Source organism: Dermacentor variabilis, chromosome 1 (assembly GCF_050947875.1).
Source record: "Dermacentor variabilis isolate Ectoservices chromosome 1, ASM5094787v1, whole genome shotgun sequence".
In the NCBI taxonomy this organism is placed as follows: domain Eukaryota; kingdom Metazoa; phylum Arthropoda; class Arachnida; order Ixodida; family Ixodidae; genus Dermacentor; species Dermacentor variabilis.
The window spans coordinates 228,573,355-228,587,990 of NC_134568.1; the positions used below are offsets into that span (position 1 = coordinate 228,573,355).

The 14,636-nt window shown below is 48.1% G+C and overlaps 1 protein-coding gene and 1 long non-coding RNA gene across 6 annotated transcripts in view; one reads left to right on the forward strand and one right to left on the reverse strand.

Annotated features, from left to right (window-relative positions):
* The window catches only part of LOC142558321 (uncharacterized), a 121,661-nt gene extending 118,434 nt beyond the window's left edge, over window positions 1-3,227 (forward strand). Inside the window, exon 5 of the long non-coding RNA XR_012823010.1 lies at window positions 3,050-3,227. This is a non-coding gene — a long non-coding RNA (uncharacterized LOC142558321). The remainder of the gene's footprint in view (window positions 1-3,049) is intronic.
* Window positions 1-14,636, reverse strand: part of cac (calcium voltage-gated channel subunit cacophony) — a 564,571-nt gene that overhangs the window by 78,519 nt on the left and 471,416 nt on the right. For all 5 annotated transcript variants that reach the window (XM_075670414.1, XM_075670406.1, XM_075670418.1 and 2 more), the window contains 6 exons: window positions 14,226-14,318; window positions 9,442-9,526; window positions 8,905-9,032; window positions 8,701-8,813; window positions 8,426-8,535; window positions 3,134-3,265 (listed from right to left, as the gene is read on the reverse strand). In XM_075670414.1, the coding sequence (XP_075526529.1) occupies window positions 3,134-3,265; window positions 8,426-8,535; window positions 8,701-8,813; window positions 8,905-9,032; window positions 9,442-9,526; window positions 14,226-14,318 (661 nt within the window). The remainder of the gene's footprint in view (window positions 1-3,133; window positions 3,266-8,425; window positions 8,536-8,700; window positions 8,814-8,904; window positions 9,033-9,441; window positions 9,527-14,225; window positions 14,319-14,636) is intronic.

A 14,636-nucleotide genomic window follows, 5' to 3' on the forward strand; every position in this document is an offset into this window, starting at 1 on the left:
TCTGTTTCTGTTCCCCTTCGTTAGCCCTCCGCGATTGGTCAAACATTTTGAGGCTACGCCCACTTCAACCGCCTGTCATGATACGTCCCGAAAACCGCGACAATTCCTCATCTCAAGGTGACGTGTACACATATATTATGCATGACTAAGTTGAACAAAAAAAATTCTCTCTGATTCTACGCCTTCGTCAACATTAGCTTTCCGCGATTGGCGAAAAAGTTTTCGGGCCACGCTTATAGTTCGCCTTTATGTGACGCAACGTCACAAAACCGCGGAAACTCACCACGTCAAAGTGACGTGCACGCACCTAAGATGCGTTATTATGCTGAACAAAACTGAACCATTTTTTTTCGTATATCTGGAGACAGCCAGTTCTGAAAGGATTAGAATATGGCTGTCCACTGATCGCTCCGGCGCTGTGTATTCGTATCTGCCGGCGAAATAAGAATTATTTGTGTATAATAACAATTTTGCGTGGCAATATAACGTGGCTGAGCCCGTGACATTGCTCTGCGAAATCTTCTTCGCTGAGCACCCGTTATGACGGCAAATCGTCGACGAACCGCCGAAAGCGAAGCTGCCCAATCAGAGACGCCGGCAACGCGCACCTGAACTGGTTATCTATTTTCACTCCGCTAGCTCGGCCCCCACGAAGCACTCTCGTCTTCTGCGCGCTCCTCGGCTCTAGTCAGCCGACAAGATAAGGAAAACCTGTCGCGATAGGGAATGCTGTTCCATTTGAAACCAAACAAAAGTCACCTCCCATAAAAGAGGAGAGCGATTGATTGGGCTGTTGAAACGATCTTGAGGGTCACCGTCCGTGCTTGCGTCGGCGGTTACGTAAAATTGACGTCAGGAGATTGGAATAAAATTAGAATGGAATAACTTCAGGTTATAAGCGCCTCACGTTTCTTAACTGTAAGTGGTGCACATAACTGCGGGAGCCCCACGCACGTGTTCGTTACATCTGTTCAGACATAATGTACGTTTTGTAAGATTGAAACACGCATTGTAGCGTTCGTTTTCTGTATATGTATGGTGTAGTTATGTCCAAGAGTTCAGGACATTAAGTACATTTTTTTCCTCTCGGTCGATTTGTGGTCGACTTTTCCCCCTCTCTTCTGTGACTGAACACTTTCTCGAGTCGCAGATGTTAAATTTTCTCAGTACTACAAATGTACTGATACTGTGAACTCCGTGCGGTTGAACTGTAGCTTTGGTATATCGGGCATGTTACACTTCAAGCATTTAAAATCTGGTGGTCTTCCTTATCATTTCACAACACCACTTAACCACAGGCTACAAGGCATGCGCAAGTGGTAACACAAGACTAAGACGACACAGGGATGCTACATTCTATTTCTTAAATGCTTGGAGGCCGGATATATTTGATGTTTCAGTGTTTTACTCCAACAGGCATGAAAAAAGTCGCAGTTTCGTCCGAAAGGCCAAGCATCGATTGCGACAGCAAATAAGCTGATAGTAATACGAAGTGAGGTTAGTACTTTATCGGCCGCATAAACTTGTACAAATTCGCTTACTAATTAAATTAACAAACATGGTGTCACGCGCGCACAAGCAAACATGAACACATCTGACTCGTTGACCGCAGACACTCGCTGTCAAAACGCAGGGGTGAGAAAGCCCGGCAGCAGCAGCGAGAGAATAGACCTTCGTGCTGCCTTAGCTTCAACGCGAACTAAGCGGCGAGAACACAGCCCACACGAAGCTATCAGCACTCGGCGCACTCTGTCCCTCTCGCAGATCGCTTTCAACATAGGGCCAACGCGGCCGCGTTGGCCGCGCCGCAGCCGTCGGAGTAGAACGTCCGTCCCCCTCCCCCTTCCTCCCCTGCCCTCAGTGCCTCCCCGCTTTCCTCTCTTGCGCGCCAGATTGAAGAACCATCGTCGGCTCACATTCGCACGCTTTCACTCGCACATACAGCATGCGGCGTGCGGCTACGATGTTATCGCGCTTCGAAATTATATGGAACATCACGGGTACGGCGACACCGATGGCAGAAATGCACCTGGAGTCTTCATATAATTGCTATCGCAGTAAAACATCTAAGAGCCATAGAACCAACATTGTGTTCCAGCATGGACATGAGCCCGTTACGTGCTGTTATATTTGGAGTTAGCAACGGTACAAAGGCTATAGCATCTTAGGTAACATGTGGCCTACTTTCACTGAGTCGTGTCGACACGAGACATCGTATGGAAGGCGTTGAAATTCACCACCTCCCAATTATTTCTTTGAAGAAAAGATGGAACCCGCTCTCACATAGAGAAGACTCGACTGTTTCGCCTTTCCGCGCTACATTATGGCTCGCAGAGCGCGCGTCTTTCCTTTCCTATTACGTTTTGCCTTACACGTAAAGCGCTGTAAATCTATGGTGTAATACTGCCACGACCTCGAGTGATGATATATGGCCTCGGCAGCGAAGTTACGAGTTCGACAAAGGCCACCTGCAGCCTGAATACGAACCGCATCGTCTAAAAGTGTCTAAATCGGTTGCGCGTCTCCCAATACGACGGTGCCTCGGTGCCTGTTGTAGCAGCGTATACAATAAACGACACACAAACTAAAAGGAAAGAAACACAAGACGATCGCACGTCTAGTGTTTCTTTTCTCTTCTTTGTGCGTTGATTCCTGTGCGCTGCAACAATGCATATGTTCCAACTCGCACGGTTTGCTTTTCTTTTACATAACGTCGCCTCTCGTATCGTGAGTGCTTCTCCGCAACGACTATAATCCACCTTAGCATTGGTCGGTGGACGCTGCCACGATGAAGACGGTGGGCTGTAAATACTAACATTTTCTCGCAGTTGCACCTGATGTCAACAAATTAGGATGCCTATAAAACGCTAAACACCCCCTGCACAACCAATGTACTCTTCTCGGGTGGTCTGCGGCACCACGCGTTGGTGACTGCAGCGACAGATGTTTTCTTTTGAGGACCTAAGACGACGGCATTTCCTTGGTTTGTGAGAATCCTGTATACAAGCACCACTCCTCGTCACTACATGGGCTCTTCTCTCTGTTTCAGGGTGCCGCCGGGAACGCATGGCAGTGGCGCGGAACGGCATGCACTGCACCCGTGAGATGCCACTGCGGCGATCCTTGTACTCACACGCCGCCGAAGAGTTGCATGCCAAGGAGCGCGAAAATGAGGATGAACAGGAAGAGCAGGAACAACAAGCTGATGATGGAGCGCATGCTGTTCAGCAAAGATATCACCAGGTTCCGTAGCGAAGACCAGTACCTGCATAGGAAAAGAACGCACAGCTCAGGCGAGCAGCGAGAGGCAGTTCTGTATCAAGTTGTCGCGCTAACGTTCAAGGAGACTTTGTGTCTGAGAACTTGAGATGTGACCTGGCTACACTCTTTATTCAGATCACGTGAGAATACCTAAAACAACGCGTTCTCGATTTGGCGATAGCCTTCTCGGGCCGTACATAATAATTATAACATTCTTGACATTGTGAGATTGAATGACCGACCATGGAGTGGCCGGTAAATATAGCAATAGCTGGGCCAGCATTTTGCGGAGCGCTACCGCACTGCGTATAATTACGCAAAGCGAACGAAATATTAGGCGTAACGTGTAGGATACAGGAAGACAGTGGTATGGATGAGAGAGCAAACGGGGGTATAGCCAATACGCGTAGGGCAGATGGTTAGAATTACAGGATGGGTGACAAGAGAAGGCAAGTGCAGTCGACGACGGCTAAGAACTATACTTTCTGCGGCTGTGAAGGAAAAGCTACGGGAGGCAAAGGGCGCACAAGTGAAAGCGCTTCTGGAAAGAATCCCGCGTTTTATTGCACGTTAGATTAGGCTGGGGAAGACAAAACATAAATACCTTATCAGCATCAATCAAATAATAAAGAACGCACCACTGAGTGTGAAGGTTTACTTATTTGTGGCTTTTCCCTTGCGCGTCTGGGGAAACGTGAAACTGTTGCACGTGGAAGCTGCTTCGATTCAGCGTCTGTGGTGGTGGTGGTGAATTGTAGCAACAGGCGGGTTTAGCCTAGCGAACAAGGCCGGCAATTGCTCCGCCCGAGCGTCTCGAACAATACCGCTGAAGGGTTTCACCATATGTCCATCAAACCAGTCTCTCTTAAAAATTCGATAAGGAGACGTGAAGTTTCTTTGTGGGCTATAACTGATCCCTCGGGAAATATAAGGTGTTGCAGGCGCGCATGCGGAAGGTCCTTGTTTTGCAGATTCTTCAGGAGAGTGTCTCTTTCATCTTGGAATTGCTGGCAGGACCACAAAAAGTGCTCAATGTCTCCTGTCTCGTTGTATGCCGTACAGTTCGGAGAATTGATTCGCCCCGTTTTAAATAACCAGGTCGGTGTATTAGCAGATCCTGTCCTTATTAGATATAGAAGTGAGGCTTCCTCTCGGTGCAATCTCTTGATTACGCAGGGCATATGCGGTGGAACGCAAAGCGACGCAAAGTGATTTCGAATGTCAGATTTTTGCACTTGATTACTCTTTGGAGCCTTGATTTTGGGAGGATGATAGAGCGCTGCATATGCAAGCGCATCAGCTTTTTCGTTTCCTTAGATACCAATGTGGGAGGGAATCCACTGAAACGTTTCTGTGAAGCCTTTGTTGTTGAGTTCTTTCACGATGGCTAGTGATTTACGTGGGAACTTGAGGGATGGCAAACCACGGTATATTTGTTGTAATGCGGCCTTTGAGTCCGTAAGGACAACCACATTCTGCGGAGGCAAAGTCTTTAATTTGCGCAGAGCAGAAGCTATTGCTACGCCTTCCACAACTTTCGACGAGGCTATACAGTCCAGGCGGCCAGACCACGTATATCTTAGAGAGGGAATATAGAATGCAGCTGCGCAGCGGTCTTCGTCTGCCTTGACAGAGCCATCTGTGTATACTTGTAGGTGATTCGGGAAAGTCGTGTTCAGGTGTTCCAGGACTAATGACTTGGCTTCTGCAGATGGAATGCAGCTCTTTGATTGCAATCGTGGTACACTTAAGTTGCATGTGATGTCCTCGAATGTCCAGGGTGGTTCTATCCTTTCCCTCTGTCTCGAGCAGCGCAATCCTAATACGCGAAGCGTGTTCAATGCTGCATAAAAATGTGAGCGCGGCCTGTTACCTATACGTCGTAAGAGGGCTCTACCGGGCGTAGACTCACTCAATCGTAGTAGCTGGATCATCAGAGCCTGGGAAGCCGGAAGTCTTAGAGGGCGTGACTCAGGTTCGTAGAGCACTTTCTTGTTTGACGCTGGCTGAGGGACTCCAAGGCAAAGTCGGATACCTTTTCTGTGAATGGCTTCTAAGCGCTCGTATTGGCTGTCTGAGGGTGACATCAGAGTTAGCTGATACAGGATTCGACTGGTAACCAACGCTGTATGTAGCCGTAGCATCGACGTCGGGTGGTCGCCCCAGCGTATGCCAGCGACTCGCTTGAGCACACGTAGCCTGGGTGACGATGACGCCACAACGTGGTCAACACCGCGGCACCAGAGTAGCCTGTGGTCTAAGGTAACGCCCAGAAATCGGACGTTGGTGACTTGTCGAATCTGGTATCCATCCAAATTCAGCGTCAAGCGTGTAGATTTTCTTTTCACTCCAGGAAATAGTATGAATGATGATTTCTCTGATGATAGTGATAATCCAATCGTTGCCAAGTGGCCCTGAATGGCTTTTACTGCTCCCTTGGCTATTCGTGCGAGGCGGCGATGCTGGTAGCCGGAGACCCATATGCAGATATTATCGGCATATATAGATATGTTCACTGGTGTTCGATGGTTTAGTACTCCTGGGAGGCTACTCATGGCAATGTTAAATAATAAGAGAGATAAAACACTCCCCTGTGGCACACCGCGAAATATACGTATTTCATCGCTCAAAGTGTCGCCAAGACGAACTCTGATGCGACGATCATTGAGGAACGTATGTATGAAGTGCAAGAGATGACCCGTGACGCCTATAACTTGTAACTGGCTGATGATGGCTCTTTGAGACACGTAGTCGTAAGCCTTAGAAACATCCATGAAAACAGCAAGTGTCGACAGGCCATCCGCACTGTAATGTTCTATGTGGCTTAGCAGGTCCAGCACATTGTCTTGAGCACTCAGACGCTGCCGAAACCCAGTCATGCACGATGGTAGTTTTCGACCCTGCTCGACATACCAAGTGAGTATTGTGCACGCCATCTTCTCCATTAGCTTCGCTGCACACGAGGTCAGTGATACCGGTCGGTATGAGTCCGGAGCTGCAGGATTCTTTCCAGGCTTCAGAACCGGTACCACCCATGCTACCTTCCATAAATGTGGGATAGCCCCACTGGCCCAGACTTGGTTAAAAAATGCCAGCAAATCACGCCGTCTCTCAACCGGTAGGTTAGTCGGCATCTGATTACTGACAAGGTCAGGACCCACCGCACAGCGACGTCGGAGGCTGCTCATAGCTAGTTCCAGCTCTCTGAGTGTGAAAGGAGCATCCATTAGAGACGACGATAGCGGTGGAGGCGGGTTGGTTGTGCCTGCTGACCTGCCGGAAGAGTATATTTCAGCGAAGGCATTCGCAAGACAAGCGAGTGTCTTCCCTAACTTCAATGCTAGGGCTTCAAATGGCTTGTTTGGTCGACAGTTTCCAGCAAGGTTATTAACGACCCACCATATCCTTGGAACTGGCGTGAAGACCGACAGGCTTGCACAAAATGATGCCCATTGATCTCTTCTTAGTTTCCTTGTATAACGTCGAATCACTGCGTTAATCCTGTTATATATAGTCTTCATTGGTGGGTCGCCCTTCATCCTCATCAGCCTCCGTTCCGCTCTTCTACGGGCCGCGCATATATTTTTGAGCTTTAGATCCGGAGCGGGGAAGTGGTCGGGTAGCTTCAGGTCAGCGGTAGCCAATCTCTTGCTACGTAGCATGTCCGCGAACAGGTCTCCAGATGACTCGCTTAGGCCGTCCCTGTACGTACCCCAATGCGTCACAGGACAGGATCTTCGGCCATTGGTTCTATATCCAGCAATGTTAACGAAGACAGGAAAATGATCACTGCCCATTCTATCTTTACTAGTCGTTGACGATGCGAGGATGTCCGTTGAGTGTAACGTCAAGTCTATGACACTGTAAGAGGCCGGTGGTCGAAAAAACGTTGGCTGTTTGCCATTTGTCACGCAGAGTCCCTCGGTGTTTAAAGCACTAACAATTTGCTTTCCACGTGCATCAGTCACCTTTTCGCCCCAGAGAGTATGGTGCGCGTTGAAGTCCCCACATATAATCCTCGGAGCTGGGCAGCGGCTGCAGAGGTCTCTTATAATTTCTCCCATCGAGACCTTCAGGCGAGAGCTCACATAGACGGAGGCCACGCTGAGGCTTCGATTTCCCAGCCGCACTTGTACAGCAGCGACTTCCAAAGCACTGCTGCAGAGGTCTTGAACTGGCAGAACGTAATGTGGTATTTCACGTCTCACATATAGCATGGCGCTTCCGTTCCGAAATGTCGGACTACTTTGGTTTCCATGTGCAACATAACCAGCAATTGATCTGGAACTTGGAAGACCAGCCTCGAACAGGGCCAATATTGGCACAGGCATGTTGCGTAAGAAAAGCGACAGTTCAGGTAAATGGCACGCAAGACCCGAACAGTTAGTTCCATTGCATAATAAGTGGCACCTGTGGACGAGATGGTGAACATTGTGTCCTGACCGCATCCATATTGCTAGGTGCTTTGAGAAGAGGCAGAGCTTAGAATCACTGACTCGAGAGCCAGGACTGCTCCGAGCAACCAAAAGCACTGTCAAACGCTGGCTGACTACTTGGCGCAGTAACGCTTGTGCAGCAGCCACGCGCCCGTAGCTTTCCCCTCATAGCCACAGAACGTTGTCCGCGAGTATAAACGGGGCGATGTAATCAAGAAATTTGCCCACATGGGATCAGCTGGCGCAAGACAGGGGTAACTTGAGATCGGTGGGTGAGGCCTTGGTTCTGCACTGAATATATATATATATATATATATATATATATATATATATATATATATATATATATATACATGGGTTGACAACGATGATAATGATGACTTTAAATTAAGATAGCACTTTGCCTCCTCATATCTAGCCAGGATTCCCCAAGCACCGCCTTACCAGCGAAATAATTATTAGAGTTATGCATACAAAATATTCCATTAGGCTATGTCGATCCAAAGAAACACAAATATAAAGGCAAGCGCATTATTATTATTATTATTATTATTATTATTATTATTATTATTATTATTATTATTATTATTATTATTATTATTATTATTATCCTTCTACTTTGAAAGGCGAAAGCTCCGAGGATCGCGCTCTTCCAGAGATGCAGTCCTACGCGTGTGCGTCAGCTGACGCTTCGTGAATACCAGCATAACTGGACAGTCGCCACTCACTTGGTAAACTTGAATATACGCAGCAGCCGAAGGGCCCGAAGAACAGACAGTCCGAACGAGCCTTCCTTGAGGCTGGACCAGACCACTTCAAAGATGCTACCCGCTATAACCTGGGCAGCAAGAGAAAATGAAACCACGTAAGCACGGGCACTCGGTGGGATCGGCCTCTCGACGGTACGCTCGACACAAAAATGAATAAACTCGGAAGGAAAGAACACATCCAACGTGCGGCCACAGATATATATGTATATATATAAGTTAATACCGGTACTTACTACACAGTCGAATCTGTTGAAAGACGATTCAAAATAAATGCGTGGTCCAAGAGCATACACCTTGATTAACATCTCGAAGATGAATAGCCCCAAAAATGCAAATTCTGCATAATCTGCAAGAAGGACAAGACGTGGGTGCCGTGAAAGCGAGATTAATTATCGTAACAGAGAGACGGGAAGAACGAGGGACGCACGTATACTCACATAAAAAGTATGTGAGATATTGATCTTGATCATGGTGCTCCACTGCAACGCACACCGTGTTTAAGAACACAAGCACGATCACAACCCAATAGAAAGTTTGCGTCTTGACGACTTGACGAATGAAGAACCTGAAAGAAATATGAACGAAGAAAATGTTTGAACGCTGCACTTTCAGAGGCGTAGTTTATTATTATTATTATTATTATTATTATTATTATTATTATTATTATTATTATTATTATTATTATTTGGTATCACGGTCTAGCTACACTGCACGCCTGCAGCTAACACTGAGAAGGTTAAGAAACCATTTCAGTGAGAGGGAAACAAAAATTCCTAGATTCAATTTGGATATCGCGACCTCTACTGTAGGCATTGAGAGTGCCATGCGTTGAATGCGTGGGCAGAGCAACACCGTGGGCGTCGTCCCGACGCGAGCTCTGCACGACCCGCATCACTCGACGCGGGGGAGAGTCGGCACGCTCTCCGCCTGCCGATCGCGCGTGCCGCGCTTGAAGACTTAAAGAAGAGACGCACCTGAATTGCTTCTCGGCCTTCCAGAAAGCTTTGCAGGCTCCCTTGTTCTTAATCTTCGTTTTGAGGTAGGAAGCCCTGGCGAAGCCTGCAAGAAAGGCAGCGTCGTGAGCGGCCCCGGGCACAGCGGGCGAGTCACGATGCTCGGACTACGAGTTCTAGCGCGCTCTATCGCAGGCAACGCGCGCGCTGCGCGGGCGGCGCTTGGACCTGGACTACGTGGCGGGCAGGACACTGCTTCTAGGTGGGGGGAGTCCCTGTACCTTTTAATTTAACCTTCCCAGCGGGGGTCTCTGAGGGCGAGACACACACCGTTCGAACCAGCGCACCCGGCACATGTGTGGGAGTGCGTGTGAAGGGGGGCACATGCGAGAGAGAGAGGAAAATGTGTTAGTCGCTCCTCGGACGACGGGGCCCGCCTCGGCCGCCGCCGGTGAGCGAGAGAGGGGCTCGGGGTGGGGACCCCGGAGCCCTCTCCCGCTCGCTGGGCGCACAGTGGGCCACCGGTGGCAAGGCAGCTGCGGGCGGGTCACACAGGGCCAGGAAAAGCAAGAGAGAGTGCGGCAGGGTGCTCAGTGGACACACAAACACCGCGGCGTACAACACAAGCTGACTCGGCCTGCTCGAGATAACTTGCGCGTGCACGCACGAATCGCTCCCGGAAGAGGTCCGTCGTCCCCTGCGTGCGCGTTTACGAGTAGCCACCGCCGCTACAGAGAGTGCTTCGAAAGCGCGAATTTACAGCGAACGAAATCAACTTTTCTCCTATTTCACGTGCGCAGGGTGTCCCACGTAAACAAAGATCGATGCTTAACAAAGCAAGGGAAGCAGCTCAGGTTACTAGCATTCCCCATTAAATAATAAAAAAAACATTTATCATAAAGATTTTAATAGGGTCATATTAAAAGAACTTATTAAAACATATTAAAACAGAACATATTAAAATAAATGTAAATTTTTCAACTATTAACAATGACTGAATTGTCCTTGTCACTTACAACTTTACATCTCAACACGACAAGTCTAAATAAACCGACAGCCTTGAGGTCTTCTATGGCCCAAAATATTTGTTATGACCATTTTCTTGGGCTACAATCAAAATTGATCTACGAATAAGACACTTAAGAACTCAGTGAACCGCAGAACGAGAAGGGTCTGAATAGCACATTATACACATGCAGCGCTTATAATCTGGTATATTCCTACCTTCCCTCAGCCGCAGAAGCTCTTCGGCGCACACTGTAAGGCTGAAATATCTGTCATCGCTGACGTTTAGTTCGGTTTTACTAGAAGCCAGAAACAAAAACTAACAATGTGGCCTTCCTGAGAGCGCAGCGCTATTTCTTCTCTCACTTAAGGGTTTTTCAGATAGAATATCCCAGTTACTTGCGGTTTTTCTGAGCTTGCCTTTCAAAACATTTGGCGAAAGTGCATCGCACAACACACCGTTAAGTGCACCAAGGGGAATCCCCAATGACTCACGTCCAGCGCCCTATGCATCGAGGGTGTACTGCACCTATTGCGATCTGTCCTGCTCATATGAACGGAAAAGCCTGGCATTCTTGACGCCTAGATCACGTTACGTAGGACACCCTGTGCGTACACGTAATGAAACTTCTGCCAGAACAGAAAGAACATACAAGTCCGGCGACTGTGCGAGCGAAACTTAGAGAAAAATAAAAGCGAACTCGGCTCGGCCATGCGCGTTCTGCGAGAAGAGACATTGTACAAATGATGCGGAATGGCGATGTGCGCTCTTCATGCATTGCTGATAACATAGGTGAAACTGTCAGCGCAGGAAGGTCCAACATGAACAGCACCACACGTCGTAGCAAACGCTTCGTGTAAACTGCGCGAAGCAGCTGATACGCTTCGTGGGGGCAATGTCGCCAGGCGTCCACATGCGTTTCTTGAATGGCAGGACTGTAACGGCGGCGAACCAGAGGCCGAATTCACAAAACTTTTCGTTCGTAAGTGTTGTTTGCCATTGGCTGACCTCCTTCGCTAATAATGTGTTTGACCTTACGATTGGTTGACATCTGCTCTGACGAAGAGTTCTAGCGTAATAACTTTCCTTGTGAATACACGTCCAGATCTACCTGTGCTTCTCTGGGACTGTATTCACCACAACCTTTTACTTTAAAATTGTTCGCAGGAGCCAATCCTGATGCTGGGCGTATTAGCGAAGGCGACTGGCCAATGTCGAAGAGCACTTACCAAAGAAATGCTTTGTGCACACGGCCCCTATTCCCACTACAAGACATCAGCGAGAGCACGCGGCGTCGATTTTTATACGGCAACCAAGTGTCAACCTGTTTGCCATGTTAGGCCTTTTCTCTCTTCTACACATTTTCTTCGACACTACTTCATCTGAGCGGAGAATGAAATGGCAGTAACGTGTCAACCTCAATACTAGCAGACTTCTTTTTTTGTATTTGACGATTTATAAAGCATTGTAACGTACACATTTTCTTTGAAAGCACGTTTCTTCAACGTTTATTACCGACTCTCTTCCTTTCAAGAACAATGATCGATGTGCAGATGATGGATATGATTATTACCACCAGGATGCGGGATGTGTAGGAAGTTAAGTGCTACACGGCCGTGATCCGCAGTTGTTCCCTGAAATAGAGCTTGCCCACAGGAAGCGCGCCCTTCTTAGGAGGTGATGACTGCGTAAGTTAACACTGCCGGACTGTAGGTTGGCAAAATTTCTTTTTTCGCACAGTGTCATTCTTCACGTTCACTAGTCTATATATATATATCAGCTACAGAATCAATTACAGAAGGCTAAAAAGAAAAGGAAATGTCTTATAATAAGGTTTACATCCGGTCCCTACTATGTAAGGACGCTGAGAAAAGAAATAATTGCAGTATCAAAGCAAGAAAATATATTAAGAGTATTTTCAGCAATAGGAAAGTTACTTGCTACTAAGTCTAAGAGCGTACTACAAAAATTTCGCGCAAATAAAGAAAAAAAAAAAGAGCCAAACAGCGCCAATCGCTCAGTTTTCTCTGTGCCTGTTGTGTTTCCTTCAGTCGGTCAAGAAAGCTGCAGAAACGTTGCAACTTGAAGAGTTATCATGACGTGGGCCTAAATATGTGAAGTAGCGTACCACAAAACGTTAAGGTCACAAAATATAAAGGTCGCTGTGTATTGTTCTTTTCCTTTAAGATTGGTCATGTCAGGGCAGTGAGTGTCTATGCAGCGTCCGTGAGTTTGCTACTAAGAGTACAGCAGTATTGTGAAAAGCTAGCTTTGCTGCATCCTCGTGTCATATTGTCAAGCTCATGGCTTACAGGAACACGTTAAAAGCCATTCTGAAGCGCCCGTGCAGTGAATAGACCGTGAATTAAAGCGGCAAAAATAGGCTGGTTTCCATTAACGCTGTGCACTTTCATTTTCGGCTCAGACGAAGACGCGTCGAGCGTCTCAGACGTCAGCACAAAGACCGCAAAGTAGCTATATTTCTGCAGGTATCACGTTCCAGGGGAATCTTCTTTTGTAGCGTTAGCGATCAATTAAAATGGTGAAGCGACGTGATATGCCGTTCATGTTGGTCCGTTTTGCGTGGAGCAAGCAGGCTTGCTGGCATGCTTTGTAGTACGTCAGGCGATGTGAGGCGCGCGTCTTGCTTAATTGACACAGTTCGAACTGAGCTGAGAGGTTGGGACTTCGTAGCTGAATGCTCACTTGTTCCGGTAGAGCAAAACTGAGTTCGTTAGACCTGCTTTGAAAAAAGCGACGCATGTTACTTGTCAGAGGCGCTCAAAAAACGTTCGGAGCCTTAAAGCCTGCGTGTTCACAGTGTACTTATCCAGCGGGCGAGACGCACACAAACTCGCTCGAACGACCGAATTTCACTGAAAAAAAAAAGAAAATTGCGCGTTCTATGAACTGCTTCTTTACGCGAGACTGAGACCTGGAATAGTTAGAATCTATAGTATACATGTACCTGAATTTTATAGGAGGTCAACTGCCAGACAGAGTAAACCTTCTTTGCTTTTGCATATTTTCACAGCTGCATTAATCCGGCAAGAAGCAACAAGGCGAACAGCAATTTTCATTCTCGAAACCATTAAAAGAATGCAGGCATACATGTGAAAACGGGACGCAGAGATGTACGCAGAAATCAGTGCTCTGCACGCGGTGGTGTGTTGCTACAGGCGAGATCAGTCTGGCGACCGGGGTCGGAAATTGTTTCCCCCTACATCCTCTGACGATGACGGCACAGGAAGCTCATCGAGTGTCAATAAAATTAATGCCTGGAAGCAAGGCAAGGAGCCAGACTGCCGCTTGCTGCCACCGCGCGTACTCCCACCTTTGCGTCCCGCTTTCCTCTTTCGTTCTAACGGCTTCAACCTGCGTACCAACCGACCAGAGTAAGCTTTTGCAGATACTTTCACCTGGCTTTCTATAATGAAACGAGCAGACACAGAATACGAGCAGTCAATGACGCGAAATTATCACAGGTCACATGAGGCAACTTGGGCTCGTATATCACAGATTACATATTCGCACACACGCATACGCTGCTAGATATATTCTGCAGTTGAGCGACGAAAACAACTGATCCTTAACTCTCAGAGGGCGGCGAATACTGCAGCCCGCGGTACGTGTCACACAGTGCGCACAAAGAAAAAGAAATAACAGAGAAAGAGAGACAGAGAAAGCAGAGCGAAGAAAGGCGTGTAAGCAAGGCTGCGTCCCAGAACAAGAGCGACGGCCAACTGAGGGCGCTGCGGCCGCGAGGAAGGCGGCGGCGACGCCGGCGGCCGCAGCTCACCTTCATCCTCCACCTCTTCTTCCTCCTCCTCGTCCGTGCTCTTGTTGCGCATACTCTTTAGTTTCTTACGCTTATTGGCCGCTCGCCTGCGAGCTGCAAAGGTACGATCAGTGTGAGGCGTCAGGCACACCAGAACTGCATGCGTCACGCGCGGCCCGCACCCTGAACCCCCATGAGAGCGCGCGCTGTGCAGGGTGAACTAGGCAAACGGACAGAGAACTAACGAGGCTCAAGGGCCTGAACACATACTGTCGCGCCTCTATGACTGACACAGTTCTCGTCAAAGTACTTTGGCGGCTCATTAGGAGCCGTCTTCGCTGATAGTCGACACAGGACTACTTTAAGCATAGTAGCAGGGGTAACTACTGCTGTTCGGTTTCCCGGCGTGCTCAGACTCGTACGTTGGCAGAT